The 23,864-nt window shown below is 61.1% G+C and overlaps 1 protein-coding gene across 1 annotated transcript in view; it reads left to right on the forward strand.

Moving 5' to 3' along the window:
- LHPP (phospholysine phosphohistidine inorganic pyrophosphate phosphatase) overlaps positions 1–22,447 on the forward strand; it is a 136,103-nt gene extending 113,656 nt beyond the window's left edge. The window contains exon 7 of the mRNA XM_032608227.1: positions 21,411–22,447. Within this exon, the coding sequence (XP_032464118.1) occupies positions 21,411–21,507 (97 nt within the window). The 3' untranslated portion in view covers positions 21,508–22,447. The remainder of the gene's footprint in view (positions 1–21,410) is intronic.
- The last annotated feature ends 1,417 nt before the right edge of the window (positions 22,448–23,864 follow it).

Raw genomic sequence — 23,864 nt, forward strand, 5'->3', positions numbered from 1 at the left:
TCAGGGGGCAGCCCCCACCCAGGGCCCAGCCCACAGCTTGCGTTGTTCTCTGGGAGCCGAGGATGCAGGAGCAAAGGTTAGGGAAAGCCAGACGTCGCTTTCTGGACCGGCTGTGGTGCCAGCAGGGCGGTTATTTATGAGACGGTGGAGCGTGCACACATCAAGGCTTCCCCCAGCAGCGCAGCTGGTGAGGGCTCTGGAATGATCTCGTGGTGCCCCCTCTGCTGAACCACTGGAGAGAAAACGGGGCGTCACCCGCAAGGACCCAGGCTTCTCCCGAGCCTCATACAGACCTGGGCAAAACCTCGTCCCTGCGCTGCTGGGTTTCTGCACAGCCTCCGGGACGCTGTGTGCAGGAGTGTCTGTCCGGCCTTAACCAGGGCCGCTCCCCGCAGGCGGTCGGATGGGTGGGTTGTGTGTGGTGGCGCCTTCCCCCGCCTGAGGAAGGCGGCCCGGAGCTTAAAGACGGCGCCTCTGTGGCGGTGGCCAGACTTGTTCAGAGCATGCATCGCAGGTCCTAATTTTTTATCTGTTCCAAAAGCTGCCAACTGCTGGATCGAGCTGGGCCCACCCTTCTGGCTCCTAAGCCACCTCCAAAGACAAAGGCCAGTCAGCAAAAATTAAAATTCAGTTTCAAAATGGTGACGTGGGCTCAAGCCACAGCGTCACCATCCCATGGGCCCACGCAGGATGGCAGACGAGAGAAGGTGTGGGCAGTAGCCACGTGGGCTCAGCATGTCCCCTTTGTCCAGGGTCAAAGGAGCTGGACCGCTAAGGCACACGAGACCCCCTCCAAGGAAGGCCACGGTGCTGGGGGGCCCACCCCTCTAACGTTAATCACCAGTTAGGGATTGGCCCCTGTAATTTTCGCCCACTGGTACTTCCTTCCTGTGTTAACAGCACAGAACGATGGCTTCTCCTCTCCATCCCAACCGACCCGTTGGCTCTCCTGCATCTGTGGGGTCAGATCTATGGGGTGCCCCACTGGGCAGCCTTGGCCGGCGGCTGCAGAGCTGAGGTCAGGCTCTCGGTTCAGACCCGGGGGTCCCTGGTGCCACAGCCCCTCTGATCTGCAGGCCCCCCGCGTGCACCGGCTCTCCAGCCCCTGGGCTCGGCTTTGAATGAGCTCATTATTCCCAAGCCTGACGCGGCGTGCTGGGCCGCCAGTCTCTCCAGGCTGGCAGTGCTCGGAAGCTGGCCACTGCCAAATCCAGTTGTTTGACTTAATGTTTCAAGGCCAAGTTCTTTCAGGAAAGTTCTCTCCATGCCCACCCCACCCCCCTTAGAAAAATAGATGTGCAGTTGACTGGCTGTGCAGGTTTTTAATCCATCATTCTTTCCGAAGAACAGCGTGACCGCTCATTCGTTCACACACATAACTCTCTCTCTCTCCGTCTCTGTCTCTCTGTCTGTCTCTCTCCTCCCAAATGCACATGAGATGGAACTGGGAGAGTATGGACTCTGAGCATTTCGGGATGGGGGCGGCAGAGCAAGTGCTAGCTGTGGTCTGTGCGAAAGAAAGAGCCCTTGGCTGCCAGGAAATGGAGGTACTCATGGGTGGCCACGGGGAAATGCTGGAACCTTCCATGCGGGCTTTGCGGCAGCTGGATGTGCCTGTTGGCATCCCTCTTAATGCCTGTGATGTCTTAAAAACCTGACCTAGTTAATAATCCATCTATATATTTATACTCCCGCCTCTTCCCCACGGTGGGAGGGACGGCGCCCTGCAGGCTCTGGACTTGGCCTTGCCTTTCCTGGTGGCGAGGGCACACACAGTCAGAGGGGTCTTTCTTGTGCTCCGAGGGCACCATCAGAGCCAAGAGAACTTTTCCTGGCCCAGAATTCTGAATCAAGGTGTGACGTGGGCCTTGGCAAAGGCGAGCATCTCCAGGCCTTCCTCAGACAGCCACTCCCACCCCTTTGCCACTGTGCTGAGACTGGGATGTAGCCCCAGGCTGGGAGCTGTAGGAGGGTGGGGTAGCATCCGTCCCATCTGCCCAGGGGGCCTGTCCCACGGGATGCACCCAGTGACTCAGCTGGAAAGGGAGACAGAGTTGGTCCATGGCCCAGCACTGCCACTTACCTGCTCTGGGACCAAGGGGTTCACAGCCCCTTTCTGAGCCTGCTTCCTCATCCACAGATCAAAGGCCAGATCATAATCCTGCACAAATTGAGGGGCAGAGTGGGCTCGTGATATTGGCTGTGCCCTGTAACGTCCAAGAAGGCCCAGTGGTTTTTAGCAAACACCGTCGCCCACCTCTTTGCAGGAAACGGGATTCCCTGTCCCAGACAGAAAAGATCTCTCCTGTCCTGAGGCCCAAGATCACTGTTCTTTTGCGAAGTTTCCACCTGACCTGAGCGTGAGGCCATCCGGTCTCCACGGCTCCCTGCGTGGGGACACAGCAGCCGCTAAAGGAGGATGTGGCGCTTGCAGAATACAAGGCCTCCAAAGGGAGGTCGAGGTGGGTGTTGTGTTCAGTGCTATTTCGGGGTCTGGACTTGTTAATTAAAGGGGAGGCAGGGCAGGAAGGATGGCCTGCCTGCCAGCAAGCATCCGGTTAGTGTCCTGGTGTACAAATGTGTCCTGAGTGTCCAGCCGGGGCAGCGGCTTACAGGGAGGAAGGAATGTGCACGGGGAAGGTCCATGCAGGATTGTGGCAGGAGATGGATTTGGCCACCACCAGGTGATCGGGGCCATTTAGGCCACCACAGCACCAGGTGGAGGCTCCTGACAGTGGGGCAGAGCTGGGGGGCCTCATTCACGGACCCGGGGCCCGGGGCACAGGGTGGGGTCCATCCCACCCCTGGTGGAAGATGGGAGGAGGCAGGGCTCCTGACTCCCACCCTGCTGCCCCCAGGGCCCTCCCGGGAGCCGGGGCTCCAAGCAGCGCAGATGGAGAATGTCAGGTCTAGCACAGAGTCTGGGGTGGAAACAGGCCCAGAGTGGGAAGCAGACTTGCCCAGAACAACATGGCCCGTGGCTGGCACTGTGCTGCCTCCCTCGTTTTGCAGGGGTGGAAACTGAGGCAGCATTTGTGCAGGTTGCTCTTTCTTCCTGCTGGGCAGCCCCCAAGTGGTCTGCATGTAGCAGCAAGGTGGCCCTCACTGCCCATGAGACCAGCCAGCCCCTGGGCCAACCCCAGACCAACTAAGGGAGATCTCTGGGCGGGGGGTGGGTTCAGGCATCAGCATCCCTAATTGATCTTTTCAAAGACTAGCCCTTTGTTTCGGTGATTTTTCTCTGTTGTTTTTCTGTCTTCGATTTCATTGTTTTCTGCTCTGATCTTTATTATTTCCTTCCTCTGCTTGCCTTGGGCTTGTTTGGCTCTTCTTTTTCTGATTTCTTAAGGTGGGAGCTTAGATGATGGAGTTGAGAACTTTCCTCCTATGTAAGCATTTTTTAAAAAAATTAATTTATTTATTTTTGGCTGAGTTGGGTCTCCGTTGCTGTGCGTGGGCTTCTCATTGTGGTGGCTTCTCTTGTTGCGGAGCACGGGCTGTAGGGGCGTGGGCTTCAGTAGTTCTGGTGCATGGGCTCAGTAGTTGTGACTCGCGGGCTGTAGAGCGCAGGCTCGGTAGTTGTGGCGCATGGGCTTAGTTACGCCACGGCATGTGGGATCTTCGCGGATGAGGGCTCGAACCCACGTCCCCTGCATCGTCAGGCGGATTCTTAACCACTGCACCACCAGGGAAGTCCCCTACGTAAGTGTTTTTAGTGCTATAAATTTCCCTCTGGTTCCTGCTCTAGCTGCATCCCACAGCTTTGATACCGCACACGAGTCATTGTTCTAAGCTCCGCAGGTGGTTCCGATAAGCAGCTGGACCTGAGAACCAGCATTCTCATCTCCTGTCTGATCGTGGGCCTCTGGAAATGGAGCTGACAGCACTTCCCAGTCAACTCCCTAGCGTTCTGAGGAAGAAGTTAGGCTTTTCCTGCTGAAGAACCTTGTCTAGGGGGAACTTAAGACACCTTCCTCCGGCCTTGTAATGCACACTGGAAAAGTTAATTCTTAAGTTTGTATGGCAATAAGCAAGTAATTAGGAAACCGGGGGGCGGGGGGAGGTGGGAAGGAGGGGGAGGGGGGCAGGAGGGAGAGGGGCCCTATCAGATGTTAAGTATAGTGTAAAGCCTCAGTCCCTGGAACTGTATAGTCCTGACACACACCTGGGCTGAGGGACCAGTGAGGGACGGTGTTCCTGCAGTGCCAGGCCCTGTGCCCAGAATCGGGTGCCCAGGAAGGAATAGCATTTCAGACGGCACCTGGGGCCCTACTTTCCACGGGATCCTCAACCTACACAGCTTCCTTCTACCCATCGCCAGACCAGCCTGCCCATTCTCCAGTCCTGGCAACCTGAGCCCTTCAAATACACTGAGCCTAGGGCTCAAGTCCCAAAGGTCACTGGAGGGGAGCCAAGGCTGAGCGGGTTGAGAGAGAAGATGAGTCACTGGGGCTTCCCCAAACTTGGGGAATGTCCTGACCCCTGATTCCTGAGCCTAAACCACTGCCATCAGCCAGGTTCCCGCTTCTGCTCCTGCTTCCCCATCTGTAAAGAAGACAGCGCCCCCCTGAGGATCACTGAGCGAATGCATCTGAGGGTTGCTGCCACCATCCCCACCCGCAGCCAGATGGGAGCTGCTTCCAGGGCTTTCTGGAGGCCAGAGGGCCAGACTGTTCAGGGCTGGTTTATGGCTTCCCAGTGAGTCGTGGGGCAGGACCAGGGTCTGAGGAAAATCAGAGCAGTGTTGAGTGAATGTTCTGGAGGAGCAGCTGGTCCTCCTGGGCTGGAGACGAAACCGAAGAAAACAAGGTTCCGTCTAGGAATCGTCCAGGGCGCGGCGGCCCGCCAGGAGCCAGGGCAGCTTGGACGGGGTCCCTGCACACACAATCGGCCCAGTGTGGGGCACGCCGCCGGGATGAATGGCCCCTCACTGGGCGGCTTTGACCATTTACGAGGTGCTGTCTGGGCTGTGATGAATGAGGTGGCATCCGTCAGCTTTTCGGGGAACCCAGCCGGGGTGGAAGGTACCAAGTAAATATGGGGGAGGGGCGCTGGTCTCCCCGCTGGTTCTCTCCAGGCCCTCCAGACCGTGCCTCAGTTTCCCCGTCTGCGCCCACTCCCCGATGCCCGGCCCTGTGTTGTAAGTGCAGGTGGTGAGAGTCCTGGCAAGAAGGGAGCCCAGGAACCCCATCTGCGCGGGCCTGTGCCCGGCAGGTGGCCGGCTCAGCTCTCTGGAAGGACAGACTCGTCCCATCTCTGTGCAGCCTCTGTGGGCTGCCTCGGGCCAGCATCTGCCCTCCCTGGGCCTCAGTTTTCTCACCTGAGAAATGAGGGGTTGTACCCTAAAGTCCCTCCAGCTCCTGGGTTTGGGGGCTCGTTTACCATGTTTGGGGCTTGTTCCAGCCGGTGGGTACAGGGAAGATGCCAGCATTGGAGTCCCAGCCCCACCACGTGCTGGCCAGGTGGCCCGAAGCAAACCGCCACTCCTGTGTTCCCCACTCCAGGGGCTGAGATGCAAAGCCTTGTCCAGGTGGACCTGAAGGAGGTGCCACCAAGGACGTGCTGGGTGGACCCCCAGTGTTCTCTGTCCCTCGGGTAAACTGGGGGTGGACCCCCAGTGTTCTCTGTCCCTCAGGCCTATCTGGCACTGTGGGTAGGTGGGCAGAGGGGACGGGGTGAAGGCCAGCCCTGGGTGGTCTCCAGGTGGCATTCGTTGGACGTGGCAGGTACCACCGGCCCCAAGGTTACCTCGGCTCACCTGGGGGTGCTCTGTAATTAACGGATATGCTCTGCAGAGCAGATGGCATTTGCCATGCCCGGCTGGGTCTCTGGCCCCAAGGTCTGGGCTGGCCTGGACTGTCCCTCCCCCGGCTGGTGAGCTGCGGGACCAAGGTGGAACCGCTGCGCCTCTTGTTTATCTGGCTGGGCTGGAGCATAACCTTGACTTTCCTTAATACCTCCGGTGAAGTGGTGGCAAAGCCAAGCTAGAAACTTTGCTGCTTTTATTGTGTACATTATTAAGACAGCTTTACTGCAGCCTCCAAGGGAACTTGGAGGAACGGTCTTACTCATTATCCCACCTCGCTTAGACCGCCGTTTATCTCCTCTGGGTTCCTGCCAGCCCCCCTCTGTAGCCATGGTCACGTGCATGTATAACTCTTGTCTCCCCCTGGTCGTTGTTCATAGCCGCATTTTATTTTATGGAGCAGATAAACCATACTCCCCTGTGGTTGGACTGGTTTGGACTGGTTCCTTTGCTGTTGTGAGCATCTGTATTGTACCTGTAGCTTTTGTCCTTCCGTTCAGCTCACTTTTGTTGAAAACCTCCCACATGCCAGGCTCTGTATGAGGTCTCTTTAGAATGAAGTCTTTAGGACAGATTTCCAGGAATGGGGCTGAAAAACTTGATTCTTTTAATGCATCTTAACATCTGCAGCCACATTACCCCCCAACCGAGTGTTTGCATCCCTGGGGAGGAGGACAGCAGGGTGTGTCTGCGCCCCAGGCATGGTACATCCTGGCAAACGGAGAAGCCGCACGGCTGCTGCAGTCACATGCAGGGGTCGGGAAGGCTGTCCCGGAGGCAGGGGTGCTGCCAACGAGACCCCCCCGCCGTGGGGGGACGGTCCTCGTGAACAGGTGCATCAGTCTCAGTGAGCAGCCCCTGGGAAGCCTTCTTGATGCCCACTTGGCACGATTTGGCCCTTTCTGTACTGCCGGCCTCTGGTCTGTGATAGCCGTCAGCACTGTCACCTCATCACCAGCCCGACCAGTGCACACTGTCCTGTTCATTCCTCACGGGGACAAGGGGAAGTCACCTGCTCCAGCGGGATTTGCACCCCAGCTACACCAGCCCAGGGCCCCTGTGCCAAGTGCTCCCTCCAGGCCCGCCCCACTGTGGCCCCTGCTGACCCCCGAGGGGCCGGGAGGGTCTCCTTCCCTCCCTTTGCATGGGAGGAGCCCATGCTCCGAGCTCAGTGGCATGTGGGGACCAGGCAGAGGTGCCAGGGGGCAGCTGACGCCAGGAGCAGGTCCTGAGCCATCTGGCTGCGGGTCCTTTTCCTGCAGGGGCCCCGGGGGGGCTGAGTGAAGGAGGGGGGCGCATAGCAGGCTGTCAGGGAGGGAGGGACTGCCACCCCACCGTGCAGGTGCCCTCTGAGACCTGTGATGTTGCAGGGTTGGAAATGAGCAGTAAAATCCCTCTGTGGGGCTCATTAAACACAGGCTGTAAGACTTCACTTGGCTCCTGGGACCTTTGCCACTATGTGCGCTGCACCGGCCCACCCATCCCCGCCCCCATCCCTACCCCGCATACCATCTGTCCTGGGTCAGCGTCCGCCTAGGTCTTCTGTTGGCCCCTGAGGTGGGAATGTCCACCCCCAGATGGGAGGAGGGAGCAGGAGAGCCAGGAAGGTCAGCTGAAGCCCCCGGGTTTATGAGTGGAGAATCTGAAGTCCAAAGAGGAGAGGGGACTTCTCTGAACTTGGCCTGTCCAGGCGGGAGCTTGGGAGCAAGTGGGAGCTAGTTTAGGAAAACCTTGGCTGAATAAGCCAGCGACCCACTGAGCCAGACCTTAGGGAGTCAGGGGAGTGGGTCAAGCCAGTCTTGGAGCCACGCAACAGCTACCTTGGGGTGAGAGGGCCCGAGGTCTGCTTGTAAGGGAAGAACACCTTCTGAGCTTCTGAGACCCCCTGCCGGGTCCTCGCCATGCATGAGCCATGCATACCCTCACATGGGCAGGGGCAAGACCTTCCTGGTCTGTGCTGCTGGGAAGGTTGTCCCTCATGAACAGTCATCTGCTTCTCTGTAACCTACAGAGTTTCCCTCTTTGCTTTGGCTGCCAGGGAACTCAAAGCTACGTTTTTGTTGTTGTTGCTGTTTAAACTCCTGGGCCTCTGGCACTGTCCTAAACGTCACTGTGTGCCTTTCTAGGCTACCTGGGTCATTAAAAAAACCCAACTCTTTATTTCATCCATGTCGTTCTACGTTGCAGGAGCCTGGTCTTTTTCGTTGGTGTGTGTTGTTTCATTGTATGACTGGATCACAATTATTGTTCACTCTGCTATTGATGGACACTTGCCTTGTTTCTTGTTCAGGGTCACTATGAACAGAGCTGGTGGAACATTCCTGTCCACGTCTCTTGGTGGACATGGCCTCACTTGTCTCAGACACACACCAGGGTGGAATCCCTGGGTCACGCGTATTCATGTGTTTAGCATTAGGAGATACTGTATCTGCCAAACGTTTTCTGGAACGCTGCACCCTCTCACACGCCCCCCGCCACCCTGTGGTGAGAGTTCCCATTGCTCATGTCCTGCCGGCCCTCGGTGCTGTACCTCTGGCCGTGCGGGTGGGTGTGCGGGGTGTACTGCTCTGAACTTGCGTATCCCCAGTGGCTCTTGATACTGAGCACCTTTGAGCTCCCTGTGGCCACGGGACCTCCTGGTTTGTGAAGTGCCGATGTTGACCCTTTTTAAGTGGCACATGCGTAGCAAAGTAGGTAAAGGCTGGTAGACCAGAAGTCCCACGTGAGCCCCCGGGAAGCCGTGGAGCTGATGAAACTGCGCTTTGGAGCTCAGGCTGCACGTTCCACGGGATGAGAGCTCCACACGCTGGTCCCCAAACACACCAGGAGGCGCAGCCTGGCGCATCGCCTTAGGAGACATCCCTCCCGAGCTGACAGAGGTTCTGGGTGCGAGCCCTGCTCTGCCATGAGCTCTGGGCAGGTTCCTCACCCGTCCTGAGCCTTGGTTTCTTCACCTATTGGGAGCGGGGTATGGGTGCCACCTCCCAGGACAGCTTGGGCGGTGCCGGCGTGGTGCCCCACGTATAGGAACCCCCGTCGTCCACAAACTCCCCCGGCCTGGACACCCAGGTCTGCGCCTGGTGGAGATGACACCAGGCCTCCAATGAGTGGGACGGTCCGAACCCCCATCCCCAGGACTGGGAGGGGCACCACCTCTCCATGCCCTCCCTCTCTCCGGGGCCACCTCGTGAGAACCAGAGCTTGGGTGTGCAGGCCCAGGGCTGGCTGCGCTAACTAACCACGGGGTCTCCCTGACCTGGTCTAGCCTCCAAAGGAGGGGGATGTGTGGCATTTGTGGAGGAGGCGGGGGAGAGTGCCCCGCCTTGTGCCCCTGTGGGCCCAGGTCGGGGTGCAGGTGGACCTCTCGGGGGATTTGGCCATTGGAGAGCACATCGAAAGGGTCTGGGCCAGCTTGTTTTAATCTAAACACACACCAGGTGTTCAGCATGTTTTTATCAAAATATTCTGAACAGCTGTCAGGGGCTCCTCTGCTGCGAGGCCAGATGCCCAGCCCCCAGCAGGCCCGTCCCTCTGCCTAAGTGAGCTTTTTAGGTGGACCCCTGCCCGCCGCCTGCTAGCCCAGCCCTCTGGCTCCCGGTGGGGTTTGGACAGTGCTTCCGGCAGGTTGGGAAGGCAGACAGGCCTGCCAGCCCTGCTCTGTGACCCCGGGCAGGCCACTTACCCTCTCTGAACCTGTTTTGTCAGCTGTGAGATGGGGGCAGTGGCACCTGTCTCCTGGGCTGTTGCACAAACCAGAGCAGCTGTAGCACGTATGTCCCCTCACCAGGTCCCTGAGGGGGGGGGCGCTCAGTGACTGCCACTACTATGAATAATATCATGAATAGAGCATCCCGTCAGCTTGGAGAAGCGGGCCGCAAGGATGGATCAGCGTCCCCCAGAGGCTGCCCCTTCCCTCTCAGAGGAGTCCAGAGTCCCTGGGCCCAGCCATGCGGCATCTCTGCAGGTCTCGCATCACCTGCTGCCCGCTCACCCCTCCCCCGCCGAGCAGGCGCACAGCACTTGTCCCGGGGCCTGGCCGTCCCCTGGGGAAGGCCTCCCTGAGATTCGTGGTCCTGAGGACCTCAGGACCTTCTCTGCAGGTGGTACGTGCTCTCCGGACACCGAGCCCGAGGTGAGCTTCCCGTGCACAGATGAGGCCCTGCCCCTTCCCTCTGGCCAGAGCGGCCCACGAGGGCTCTTCATCCAGCCCTGTCCAGCGCCTGCCGCGCATCTGCGGTGGGCCCCAGCATGCGTCATCTCCCTGCGTCTCCACCACAGCCCTGGGAGGGGGGTCTTTTCAGCCCCACTTACAGACAGGAGACTCAAGTCTCCAAGTGTTTGCTCAAGGTCACACAGCAGTCAGGGCCAGCCCAGTCCGAACCCCTGGTCAGGCATCCCCGCCACGCCCAGCAGGCAGCCCACCGCCCTCCGCAGCGCTCCTTCCCGCGCCCTGGCCCGGGTGTGGCTGTCATCAGGGACCTCTGGGGTCAGGCCCGACATGCCTTCTGGGAATGGGAAAGGGGCAAGAAGGGAGAGACCGCCCTCGCTATTCGACAGCCTGTGGGAGCCACGGGGATGTGTGATGGCTGACCACTCAGGCCTGACCTGGGGTGCCCCGGGGGTTCCCTGCCTCCCAGGGAGCTATGTCTGCTCCATGGACAGAGCCACCCACTTTGGGGTGCTCTTCCCATGATACTGGAAGGTCCCAACTGGATTCCCAGCGTCCCTGAGGCCATGGGGGTGTTCATTCATTCATTCATTCAGGGGGTAGGATGGGTCCTGGAGACCATGGTGGGGCTGGTTCTTTCTGCGTCGGGCCTTGCTGAGGGGAGTGGGAGTGAGAGGATGTTCCAGGCCGTGGCACGGGCGGCTCGGGGAACACGACAGGACGAACACAAGAGCCGGGGGGTCGTGGGGAGGGGCGAAGGGGGCGGTGCTGGCGGGCTCTGGAGCCAGTTCATGGGCCGTGTTAGGGAGACGGCATTTAGTCTTGGTGACGGTGGGGAACCGCAGGGTGACGGGCACCCTGCCCAGACCCCCTCAGACCCCTCGCGGCTGGTTTTGTGCAGCCCCCAGCTGCCACGCGCTTCTGCTTCCGACACCCGCACCTCAGCTCTGCTTAGGACGCTGTCCTCGGACACTGGAGCCCGCTTAGCGCGAAGACGCAGAGCCCCGCAGGCCTGGGGTGTGGGGAGGAGACTTGCCTCTTAGAGTTCAGTTACACTGGCCACGAACAGGGCCGGCCCAGGCTGGCTGTTGACATTTTCATGCTTCTAAGAGTCTGGGTTTGGGGGAGAGGGCGTTTTTCATTCTGGTAAGTGGTTCTCCAGAAGGTTCTCTGTGGCCTGGCGCTGCTACCCCGACTGAGAGCTCCGGCTCTTGGGGGCTGGGCAGCGGGGCCTCCCCAGGGAGGTGAGGATCCAGACTGCATGTGCCCTGCAGGCTGGGGCCTGGGCTCTAGGCAGGAACAGGATCGTGAGGCCAGGCGGGGGCTCCCTGGCCCTGAGCCTCAGACACCCGCCTTTCTCCCATCGCCCTTTGGCTATGGGGACGGACCGGCCCCACCCCCGCCTAGATTTCTAGGACAGCTCGGGCTCACAGGGAGCCAGATGCCTGGTGATGGCACACAGCTTCCGGACGGTCAGAAGGAAGGAGGCCACTTGCTCGTCTGCTCAGGCAGTTGGCTGACTTCCTGTCCTGCCAGCTCCCAGCATAAGGCCACCACAGGGATGCCCCTGACCTCAGGGGGCTCACAGTCTGGAGGGAGCGTCACACAGGTAACCAGACAACTACAGTAGAGTGACAGATGCTCCGATGGGGTCGACACGGGTGCCATGGAGCACAGAATGGGCACCTAACCGAGGTGAGGGCTGGGGAAAGGCTTCCTAGAGGAGGTGACTCGTTCCTTGGGAAATGAGTCCCAGAGAACCAGTGGTCGGTGCAGGGCAGCAAATTCAGAGGCCCGCAGGGGCAGGCAGGAAATGCAGGGGACTGACTGGTCCTGGTCTAAGAATCGGGAGGCAATAGAGAGTGCTGGGCGTGTGGTAAACTAGAAGCCGCGCTCAGGGGAGCGGCTACCACACCGCAGCAGCTCAGTTTTGCCTGCGGAATCCCGGCCCATTGTTACTGAATCTTTCAGATTTTCAGAAGAAGCGAAATTTCCAGCTCCTGTTCTTTAAAAACACTGTGTGGGCCCAACCACACATGTCCAGGGGCCCCCGGTTTGTGGCTCTGGCCTCACTGTGCATAGGACTTGGGCAAAGGCTGAGGCAGGGGCTCCAGCCAGGGCTGGGGGTTCAAGGGACCTCGTTTGTCAGTGTGAGGGAGTTTCTCGAGTCCGCCGACGTGCTGGTGGGCGGCCGTGCGGCACCACCCACGCATCTCTGCGTGTCCCACCTTTGTTCTCGGCACCTCAGGTGCCTGCAGCCGATGGGCAGTGAGAGCCGTGCAGGAAGCAGCTGGTGCGTCCGGTCAGTTCTGGTTAACAGGGTGCCACCAGGCTGAAACACGCCGTAAACAGGCCCGTTTCCTCCCTGCGGGCAGAGGGGCCCCAGGACGGGTGCCAGGGTCCACGGTGAAATCCCTCCCCGCTGGGCTCAGGCCCCCAGTGCCCTCTGCCCGGCTGCTCCCGGCCGGAGCAGGCCTGGCGCTGGGTGCTGGCGACCCCGAGGCCCAGGTAAGGAGTTCTGGCTTCTCCGCCGTTCTGCCCGGGCACGCCCAGCCACGGGAGGCTGTGCAGCTCCAGTGTGGACCGTTTCCTCGTTCATTTCCTCTTTCATTTTCCTCACTGGTTTTTCACAAACACCGCGCTGTCCTCTGGGCGTTAGTCAGAGCTGGCAAACACTTGCAAGGGCCCGCCTCTGGCCTGGAGCTGACCCAAAGGTGAGGTGCACCCCTGCCCGCAGGGCTCTCGGCCTGGCCGGAGGTTGACCAGAACATCAGTGATTCCCAGATGCAGAATATGTCCTGCGTGCCAAGGGAAGAATCCCTAAAATGAGCCCGGATTTAAATCCAGACACAGAGGATTGAAGTCCCAGCGCTGCCGTTTACTGCCTGTGGGACTTTGGGCAAGTTCCTCCCCATCTTGGGTCTGTGTCATCACCTCTAGAACAGGCCGGTCATGGTGCCCATCATGGGGCGTTGTGCAGGGTACATGGGAAATGCTCCTCAAAGCCCTCCCTCAGCAGCTGTGGGGGCCAGTGCCCAGTTGTCCCCCTTGTGCTTCTGGTGCAGTGTCTGTGGCTCACCCATCCCCCAAGCCAGGTGAGCTCTGCCCGCATCCCAGAGCCTGCCTGCTGGCTGGGTGGGACCTCTAGTCTGCGGCAGGTTCCTTCCCCTGCCTCGGGTTACACACCAGGGTTCAGAGCCTCTGGGACTGGTCCAGCAAGTGCCTCCTTCTGGTGGGAGAGACTCCTGGTCCTCCCCAGCTGGAGGATGGGTCAGCCAGGGTGGGGTTCTGGGCCCTGGGGCGCCACCTGCCTGAAGGAAAGGGGCATCCCGGGACCGCCCAGGCCGCGAGGTGGAACACACAGACGTGGGCCTCCCCTCTCTCTGGGTAGCACCCCTGGCCCACCCCAGGCCCCCATGTGCACTTGCAAGGAGAGTGTGTCTCCCAGGTGGGGGCACAGGAACCCTCCCCCATCTTTAGATCCCCCTCCCATCAGAGGCTGGAGGGAGGGGGAGGGGGAGGCAGCCAACCTGCAATGCCCTGTCCCCTCCCCGGCTGATGTCCACTGTTAGTTCGGTGAGGGGCCTGGCTCACCAGGGCACGCCTCTTTCTCATTTGCACAAAGACTCCCAGGGGTAGGGGGTGCTCTGGGGGAAGCTTACCTCTCCCCCTTCCCCACCCCTGCCCGTTACAGATGAGCAGACAGCCAGACGGACGGGAGAGGCCCAGGTGCCCACCAGGAAAGGGAGCTCTGGGGCGCGGCCACCTCCCCTGGCAGAGCTCTGACCTCAAGGGGGATCCCAGGCGACAGAAGCGTGTCCCCATCCCCTTTCCAGGCCAGGGAGCCGTGGTCCTCAGAGGGGCCCGAGGCGAGGACTGCCCTAGGCCTGGGTTTTTATCTCAGTATTTTTCCCCCTCTGTGATTTTAAAGCATCCCAAGAAGTGCCCGTCTGCCTGAGCCGGTTGGGCGGGGGGAGGGCAGGTCTCTCCCATCAGTGGCAGGAGGGGCCCCCGGGCTGCAGGGTCCCCAGGTGGGGCTCGGGGGCTCCAGGCTGGCCTGAACCAGGTGTTGGGCCGAGTCTGGGCCCAGGCACGTGGTCTGAGGGTGGGCGGTGGGAGCCGAGGGTCTGGTGGGTGGGGCTGGGGGACACAGGCCTGAGGCCTGAGCAGGTTTCTGGAGGACAGGGATCTGAGGCTGGAGCTGATGACCGGTCCAGGCAGGATGGCACAGGGCCTGGGTCCTCATCTCCGGGGTGGCCTCCCTGCAAGCAGGGATGGGTCAGAGTCCCCTCGCGAAGCAGGGCTCGGCGGACCTTGGCAGAATGGGGTGCGGCTCCGCGGGGAGCAGGTCCTGCGTAGGTTTCTGCGTCAGCAGCAGGCATAGCGGTTCCCGGAGGTGCCCGGGGTGTCTGCCCAGGCCTGGGCCTGCCCCGCCCTCCCTGCTCCGCCTCTGAGATCTGTGGCAGTGAGCACCCTCCTGGCCACCCCACTGCGACGTGGCACCTGCCAGCAGCCAGCTCAGGCCAGGGATCGCTGGCTGCCCCATTGGGTCCCAGCAAGCTGCCGTCTTGACGGTGAGCGTCCTGCCTGGGCCAGCAGGTGGATGGCAGGAAGCCCCGTGCCACAGGTCTCATGTTTGGGCCACGGCTGGTGGCAGGAATCCCATAATCAGCCTTCGGAAAAGCGTGGATGAGGGCGGGAGGCGGCAGATCCCAGGCACCCTCTCCCGGGCGTTTGCTGGAGGCCTGTACCGTCTTAGAAACAAGCACCCTGGCCCTGGCTCTGGGACTCCTGGGGCTCAGATGGAAAGATGCCCTCGGCCCAGCCGAGGTCACCTCCGGCCCCATGTGAATCCAAGCCCTCTGTCCTTTTTCTCCAACTTCGTCAGCACAGCCCGGAGTTGGCGTCAGTCTCGGTGGCGTCACCCTCCCAGAGCCACGGCCCGGTTCCCTGAATCCACGTGGCCAGCCCGCCCCAGTGCCCGGCCCTCAGCCACCAGGGGTGTGGCCGGCCCTTGGATAACAGTTGGGACAAGGCCGCATGCCCCCCCCCGTGCGGGCAGTGCAGTGGCCTCCGGTCTCAGGAGCCCCTGCCCGGCCCTGCCCTGGAGCACACCAGGTGGGGAGCTGGTGGTGGGCGGCGCTGTCTCCTCGAGAACTTCACGGGGAGAGGCTGCACCTCTGTCCCCTCGGTCGGCGGAACCAGGTGGGCACGGAGACGGTCCTTGCTGGGCGTCCAGCTGCCATTTTCCTTGGGCTGCTACAAAGATCGTCCCTGTGAGGCTGTCCAGGCCGACACAGATTGGCCTTGTTCTCTGCCTCTGTCATTCCCTCCTTCCCCCGGCTCAAGGGGCGTGAGGGGGCGGAATAACTAATGACAGGCGGCGCCCTGCTGGGTGGGGGGCCTTTGTTCATTTACTGGTTGGCAGACACTTCCTGGGTGCCTGTGTGGGCCAGGCCTGTGTGGGTAGCCACTGGTGCAGGAAGCCTGGCCCCTCCCTCTAGGCAGCCCAGGTCAGTTGGTGCCCAGCCAGAATGGTACGAGGGTTTGGCGGGGGCAGGCAAGTTCTGGGTGCTCAGAAAAGAGAGCAGCTCGCCACGGAGCATAGAGTTGGAGATGGGAACAAGTGGGTGAGGCTTTGAAGGATGAATAGGAGTTTGCAGGTGGAGCAGGCCCTAGTGGTCATGCCATTCCAGGACGTAGCGTGGAATGTCTGAAGAGCAGTGGGCCCTGGACACTGGGTTACTGGGAGGACACCCAGTTGGGACGGATTTGTCTGCTCTGCTGAGGAGCTGGGCTGTGACATGGGTGATAGGGAGCCACAGCAGAGCTTACACAGGGAGAGGTGGGAGCTGTTGACAAGACGGGGAGGATCCACACAGGTCCCCAGGCTCAGACTCGGCCGGAGACACCTGGACACCGCCCCCACACAGGAGCCCAGGAGAGCAGAGGCACCCGCTGCCCCTCAGCCATACAAGCACCCAGGGAACCTGCCTCTGCCTCCAACTTTGGGGAGGGACCTGAGGGCCATGCTCAAATGGATGGCGGGGGCAGGGATCCAGCCTCGTGCCCCCTTTTCCAGAAGCTTCCCTGACCCCCGCACATCCCCCCATAAATTCCCTCAGACCCCGCACCTTTTTCTTCCCTTCCCAGCCCTGGTCACGACTGTGTGGGGCTGGACAGTGAGCCCTGGGAGGGCCGAGGGCAGGAGGCCGAGCCTGGCGTCAGCTCGAGGGCTGGCACGTGCAGGCGAGGTGCCAGGTGCTTCATTCTCTGAGTGACCCTGAGAGCCAGGCCATATGTCCACCTTACAGATGGGGAAGATGAGGCTCAGGGAAGTGAAGAGACAGCTGGCTGGGGACAGAGCAGGGAGCCCACCCTGTGTGGGCCTTGGGCAGGGGAGGCGCAGCCATGACCCCCATGGGGGCCCTGGCCGAGCCTCAGCTGAGCCTGTGGGTGCAGGGAGAGGGGGCTTCTCCTAAGTCCCAGTGGGGCGGAGGGGCAATCAGGGCACAGCCCGCTCTCTGCTCCCCACCTTTATGTGCCCACTTTCTGTTTCTCTATCTCGCTTCCTTCCCTCCATCCCTCTCTCTGCTCCTCTCCCTCCGTGCGTCTCTCTGCCCCCTGCTCTCCCACCTTCTTTCCTCTGCTGCTGTGTTTTCTCCCCCTCTGTCTGCCTGTCTGACCCTCTCTCTTCCCTCCCTCCCTCCGTCTCTCTTCCTGAGTTGTGTGTCTCTCTGTGTCCTCTGTCTGCCTGTCTCTTCCCCACTCCCGTCTCAGCCCTCCCGGCCCAGCCGTGCCCGCCTCTCCCCTTCCTTCCCCACGCGTGCAGCCCTGTCCTGGCAGGGCCTGCTCAAAGCCAGGGGCGTCTCTTGGCCCCTTTGTCCATTATCCTCTGTTTCTGTTCCCACTGCCAAAGGGCGTGTCTTTGCTGGGTTTCTTGGTTCAGCTTCTGTAGTGTGACATCTTTGAGGCCCCGTGGGTTGCAGGTCACTGGCCAGCGTGCAGTGGAGGCCTCTCCTGCCCAGTTAGGCCATGCATAGCTGTCTCAGGGGCTTCGAGGGGGGCGGGCCCAGGATGAGTCCCCTCCATGTACCCCGGCTCCCTGAGAGCCACAGCCCACAGCAGCATCACGTAATTAAGACATGAAAGTCCACGATTTCCTCTGTTGGCAAACAGCGGCCGGCTGCTAATGCAATCCTTTCTTTTTTAATGGATTCTTGAGTTTAAATGATACGTAATTAAACGTAATTAGCCACGTACCCATTCGGCTTGGTACCGTACGCTGGGGCCGCCTTGAATCTCATTATGAAGCATCTTCTTTTTCTTTTTCTTTTTTTTTTTTTTGCCGTACGCAGCCCTCTCACTGTTGTGGCCTCCCCCGTTGCGGAGCACAGGCTCCGGACGCGCAGGCTCAGCGGCCACGGCTCACGGGCCCAGCCGCTCCACGGCATGTGGGATCCTCCCGGACCGGGGCACGAACCCGCGTCCCCTGCATCGGCAGGCGCACTCCCAACCACTTGTGCCACCAGGGAAGCCCTATGAAGCATACTTTATGGGTGGATTTTTTCTTCCTTCTTGGGGTGGAGTTCGTTTGACTGGACAGTAAACCTGGCCCAAGGGCCAGTGAAGGTCCGAGGAGGACAGCCCTGGGCCAGCCGCCCAGGGGATGACGGAGATGACGAATCGGGGTTGGGGTGGGGGTGTCTGCTGGGAGAAGTTCCGGTTCTTTGAGCAGCCACTGGCCTCACTGTCCAGGAGAGAAAAGTCAGGAATCTGATGGGAACTGGTGGGAGGGGGCACAGAGCGGGGACAAGGGGTGTCAGCGCCTGGGAAGGTGCAGCCTGAAGATGTCCCCCTCCCCTGACAACCCCCTCCTGAGTGGTGGCTGGGGCACTGCCCCGTCGGGGAGCCGGGCCTCGGGGCTGCCCTCCAGCCCCAGGGGCAGCTGAGGGAGACCCATAAGGGCGCATCCCGGGCCATGCAGGGCTGCAACCTCACGCACACAGGCCAGCACGAGGCAAGACCGCGGGCCAGGGGGCCAGGGCGCTCGCTGGTACCGCCACTGGGACGTCCCCTAGGGTCCCGGCCTCCCTGCCCCTCCTGCTGGCAATGCCCGTGGTTACACTCGTCCACCCCACCCCCCACCCACCAAACTCACTGTCCTCCCTGCGCCTCGGATGCTGATGTGGATCCGCGTGTCCCTCTGTCTGTCCCCCCAGCAGCTTGTGTGCCAGGGCAGGGCCCAAGGCCGGGTCCTGGCCAGTCTCCCTGCCCGGCACACAGTGCCCTCCCGACGGCTGACTGCGTCCTCACTGGTTGTGATCACCGTGCTGAACGCCCGCACGAGGCCTCGGGGGCCCTCCAGCCATTCGCGTGTCTCCCGCGCTTCTCCCGGGGTTACCTTCATCTAGAGACAGGGATGCCGCGCATGGAGGTGTGTGTGCTCACCCAGGTCACCAGGTGGGTGAGGGGTGGAGCCTGTTACGCTCAGGGCACAGATGAGACCAAACTGAGGCAGAGAGATGGTTTGCCCATTCAGGTGCTCCGTCTCCATTTCTCAGAGGGCGCCTCCTGCCCACCTGCCAGCCCAGCTCGCTGTGCCCTGGGCCAGGCCGGCCCCTCTCAGGTGTGGAGCCGCCCAGAGAATTATCCCCTCCCCCACCTGCTTTGGAAAGACCTGAGGGAGGGGGCACCCCTCAGTCTGTACAGGGGAGGAGTTGTCTGCACACCAGGAAGGCCGTGGGTTCCCAAGGAGGAAAGACCTCCCGCAGGAAGGGCTGTCCACCGAGCACCTGGGTGGCCGGGAGGCCCGTGAGCGCCCGCCCGCGGGGAGGGACCGAAAGAAGGGCCCACGGAGGGTGGACAGCCGGGACCAGGGCTCCCCAAGCCTTTGCCGCAGAGGCCCAAGAGGCAGCTGGTTGAGGCTCGCAGGCCACCTGTGGTCTCTGTCGCACATTTTCTTCTTTTTACAAAGTTTTAAAATATGAAAACCATTCTTAGCTCAAGGGTTGTACGAAACAGGCTGCCGGAGGAATGTGACCCGTAGGCCATAGAAATAGCCGCAGTGATGGGAGATAGACACCTTATATATGTGAGATTATATGCTACCTTTAATTAAATTTCTCGAGGTATAACATATACCTCAAGTGTGTGTTCCATATGCATGTTGATGTGCATATAAAGTGCACTGAAAGTTGGAAAATGTGATGCATTTTCCCGCCATGTGCCACCCCTGTAATCACCACCCAGGTCAAGATCTAGAACACTGCCAGCACCCCCACCCCCGTTCCCCAGGAAGGAAACCGTCTTCTGGCCTCTGCACGGGAGGCTGGTCCGTACCCGTTCCCGAACCTGATACAGACAGGTGGTCTGGTTTGGGTTCTTCGCGCCTGGTTCTCCTGCCCGTCGTGACGTTCTGTGGGGGGGTGGGGGTGGGGAGACGCTGCAGCGTGTGGCGGGTGATTCACTGCGGGTGGTGCTGTCCCGTGCTGCTCTGACGTGTGCGCGTACCACCCTCTGTGTTGCATACCTAGGAGTGGAATTGTGTGTCACAAGTAGGTCCCCACATGTGTTCCCGAGTGTGTGCCACATACAACCTTTCGCTATTAACAAGGGAGTGTTTCAGCACTGATGCAGAACAACGTGGATCTTAATTCCCATGTTCACTGCAGACTGTCTGGATCTGGCAAGAACGAAATAATGATCCCTTAAAATACCTCCACTGCCACGAGAGAGCTGCTGATCCTGTGGGTGGTGGTGAGGGTCCCTGTGCCACTCGTCCCCTTGTCTTGTCCCCAAGGCTCATGTTGGGGCCTCACCTCTGGGGGAGTCGTGTGCCCTCCGCGGCACCTGTCTGTGAGTGTGTCGATCCCTGAGCCGCAGGGTGGCCCCGCTCGAGAAGACCAGAGGAGCGATGCCTGCCGGCCCTGGCGTCTGTAGGTGGCCTCTGCGTGGAGTGGGCGCTGCCCACTGTGACCTTCCTGGAGGGGGTGGGAGTGCCCAGTGGCAGCGCATGCCCTTGGAGGCTCTGGCACCCAGAGTACCGCTGGGAATCAGAGGAACCGGGTCAGATGCCCGGCTCTGCTCCCCCTGCGGCATGGCCTCGAGCAAGTCTCTGAACCTCGCTGAGCCCCCATTTCCTCACCTGTCAGAGGGGGGCACCTGCCTCCTCCCCGTGGATGGAAGGAGAAAATGATGGGAGACGTGGGAGGGCCGTGCCTGAGGACTACAGCAGGAAGGGGGACCGCGCAGAGTCAAAGGTGGGCCCTCCTCAGTCATAGGGAGTGTCCGCACTTCCCTCCCCCTGCACCCCTGCCCAGGTCCCAGGCCTCAGCAGCCCCTGGGGAGGGGGCCTCTAGGCTCCTGGGCTGAAAGCTCTTTAAAAGGAAAGGTGCCGTTGCCTAGGACAGCATTTTAGGGGTCACGTGCTTCATAGATGCCAAACCCTTCAAAGGGGCAACTTGACTTTAATGATGGTGTCAGAGCCAACTTCAACCACTTCCTTCCAGGCCAGGGTGGGGGCTTCCGAGGTGAGGGCCCGGTGCTGGGAGGGCGCCGTGTGCTTTCCCAGGGCGCTTGGGTCAGACCTTGGGGTAGTCGGAGTGGCCCCTACCCCCGCCGAGCTCCAGCCCGCGAGCAGCGGGACGGCCCTTCCTGTCGCCAGGACCCCACGCTCCGGTTCACAGCCCTCCAGGCTGCCCCCAGCCCCCGAGATGAGGTCCCATTTCCTCCCGCAATTGTCAAGACTCCGGGGGACGTGGCCTGGAGCCCAGCCCGCAGCCCCCACCATGGAGCACCCACACGGGGTCCCCTTGGTGCTGCACGGACCCCACAGGCCCCCACGCGCGCCGTGTGGTCTCGCTCCCCCTTGTCCTCAGCATCGAGCAGGACCTCAGGGAATACAGCAGGGCCTGGATGAAGCCTTTGGGAGCTTCTAGCCCCCCAGATCTCAGCCAGAGAGCAGCTTTGCCAGGAGCCTTCCTCTGCTGGGTGGGAGCAGCCTCTGTGGGCGCTGAGCAGACGGTACATGAGCCCCCTGGGGTTTGGGCAGGAAACTCAGAGAAGGACCGAACTCAGGGCCCCGCTCTCAGAGGTGTGATCCTTCTGCTGGCAGCACAGACGGAGCAGGGGCCAGGGGTCACCGCCACGGGGCTCCGAGCAAGCTTCCAACGGGAGGGGCACAGGGAGGAGTCGAGGTGGGACCGACAGTCAGGAGGGACGTGTGTGTGCTCTTGAGTTGCGGCGGCCGGGCCTGGGGCGTGGGGAGGACAGGGACAGCTGTTGGCCAAGACCAGCCTGCCCGATGGGGCACAGGAGGGCCTGCAGGTCTCCCGAGGGCAAGGCCGGGCCCGTGCCAGATGCTGGGAGGCAGTGGCTTCGCAGGGGTCACCTTGGGGTTACTGATCCACTAACCTACGGTCCTGCTCTCCGCAGGCCCAGTGACGAGCACCACCCGGAAGTAAAGGCTGATGGGTATGTGGACAACCTGGCGGAGGCTGTGGACCTGCTGCTGCAGCACGCGGACAAGTGACAGGCCTTCTGGGAGGGCCCCTAGCCTCCTGCCGCCCTCCCCTGTGCCCACACCATCCGAGGCACTGCCCCCTGGCCTGGACGGGCAAACGAGAGGGTGCCAGCCAGGCAGTTCTGGGCTGCCCCGCCCCTGAGCCACCAGCCCCTCCTCTGTCTGTCTCCTTCTGCCGACCCCCCTTCCCTCCTCCTCTCCGGTCACATCTCCCAGCCTCCTAGGTGAAGTTTGATCCCCACCTGCTGGCCCATCCCCTGCCTGTGCTCCCCTAGTGGAAGTCAAGAGGTGGGGCACATCTGTCGAATCCCCAAACCCATTCTCTCTCCAGTCGGCCAGTCCTTTCAATGTGCTACCGAATTGGACTCTGGCGTTTGCCCACTGCCTCTTTTCAAACAGCACTTGAGTTTTGGGGAGGCACCTGGAGAAAGCGGGGACTCCCAAGCAGAGTCCTTGCGGCCAGAGCCGAGCCAGCCTCCCCGGGACTGCCCAGCGGCCCCTGCCCTCACCTGGTGTCAGAGGGACCGCTCAGCACTCCCCACGAACCCCCCAGACAATGCAGCCCGCCTTTCCTATCCCAAGTCACCTCTGGAACCCAAATGGAGCGGCTCCCAGGGGCACTTTAAAGACTGCCGTCCTTCAGAGCGAGAATTGTGAGCTCTGGAATCCAGGTGGCAGGTGGAGGGTACCTTCTGGAGCCTTAAGTCGATAGACTTGAATGTGTCACACCCAGGAAACTAACGGTTAAATCAACTGTCTGCCCTGACCCGCGGCGACTCCGGCTCTGACTGCGCGGGGCGGGCGGCAGGGAGGAGGCACCGTCCCTGATCCTGCCCTGGACTTGAGCCCCTGCACGTCAGGGGGCCAGGGCCCTGAGACACCTCGCCTGCCTCAAACCCTTTGTTTAACAGAGGGGGAAACTGAGGCCCCACGGGGACCGGGTGCACAGGGCAAGCGTGGGCCTTCCCTCACGCAGCAGCCCGAGGTGGCGGGCAGTGAGCCGCGGGCTGCCCAGAGTCACTCACGGCCCAAATTTCAGCATCAATCAGCAGAACAGATAACTTGAATGCTCTGTTTCTCCCCACATCCATCCAGAACCCACTGACAAATCTTGGGAGACCCCTCATGAAAGAAGTCGTGAGTCTTCCGTAACAGGATTTCCATTAAACGAAGGCAGATGGTGATAGAACGCTTCGCCCTGAACCTGAGTCCCCAGCACGGGAGCCCAGGGCCGGCAGGGGTCTGTGCGGTTCCCCAGGCCTTGCCCGCCAGGCCGGCCACCATTAAATCAGGATTAGGAAGAAATGGTGGTGGCTGAGTCTCTTCATCAAGATGAGAGGCCACCGGCCACGCTCGGGTCATTGGCTTGCAGGGGAGGAGGGGCGTTTGGCCTGTTAGCTGGCAGATATGCAGATGGTCTGCTCCTGGACGGAGTCCCCTAATTCCAGCTCGTTAGGTGACCAGCGCAGTGTGGGCAGCAGGCACCGGGGCTCGGAAGGCGACTGTGCGGGGACGGGCCTGCAGCCTTCTGTTGGGTTTGTTCCCTCTTTTCTTTCTTTCCTTTTTCGTGGGCTGCCCTTGCCTGCTGTCCTCAGCAGGGGCTTGCAGGCAGGGCAGTATGGTTCTGGAGGAAGGATGCTGGGGGGGCCCCGCTCTCCATGGACAAGTGGAGCCTCCCCTTGCGAGCTGCTGCCCGCGAGTGAGGACGGAGAGGGACTCAAGAGGGGCGGCAGGCGTAGACCCCTGCTTTGGGTGGAGAACACGCTGCCCCCCCCCCCCCCCCGAGCTGTGGGTTCTGTGAAGTGGACACTGTCATCTCCCCATTTTACAGATAAGGAAACTGAGGTGCAGAGAAACTGACTTGCCTACGGGCTGACAGCTGGCAAGGATAAGAGCCGAGGCTCAAATCAAGGTCTGACCCTGCGTTCCATGCCCTTTCTAGTCCCGTCCACGATCCCTCCACAGGGGATGACCTGCGGTGGCCCCGGTGGCTGTCTTTCCAGGCGAGGAGCACCTTGGCATCCTCCCAGTGGAGATGAAACGTGCCTCGGGATTGAGGTCCAGCCCTACTCTGGGGGCGCCACGTACCCCCGAGCCTCAGCTATCTCATCCTTCCCTGAGCCCTGCCGGGGACCAGGCCCGGCCAGGCCAGGGTGCCCCGTCGCCCCACTGGGGATGCTGACCCCTCTCCTGCTGCGGCGCCGGGGGCTGCCTAGAAGTGAGGATGACCTGCCTCACCCCTGGGTCCTTCCAGCTGTCGGGCCCTGGCCTGATGCCCACCCTCCTTCCCCACCCCCAAGCAGGACAGTTCTCAGGCCAGAGATAGACGGAGCCACAGGCCACAGGTAGGGCTGGAGTTCAGAGCT

Source organism: Phocoena sinus, chromosome 16 (genome assembly GCF_008692025.1).
Source record: "Phocoena sinus isolate mPhoSin1 chromosome 16, mPhoSin1.pri, whole genome shotgun sequence".
In the NCBI taxonomy this organism is placed as follows: domain Eukaryota; kingdom Metazoa; phylum Chordata; class Mammalia; order Artiodactyla; family Phocoenidae; genus Phocoena; species Phocoena sinus.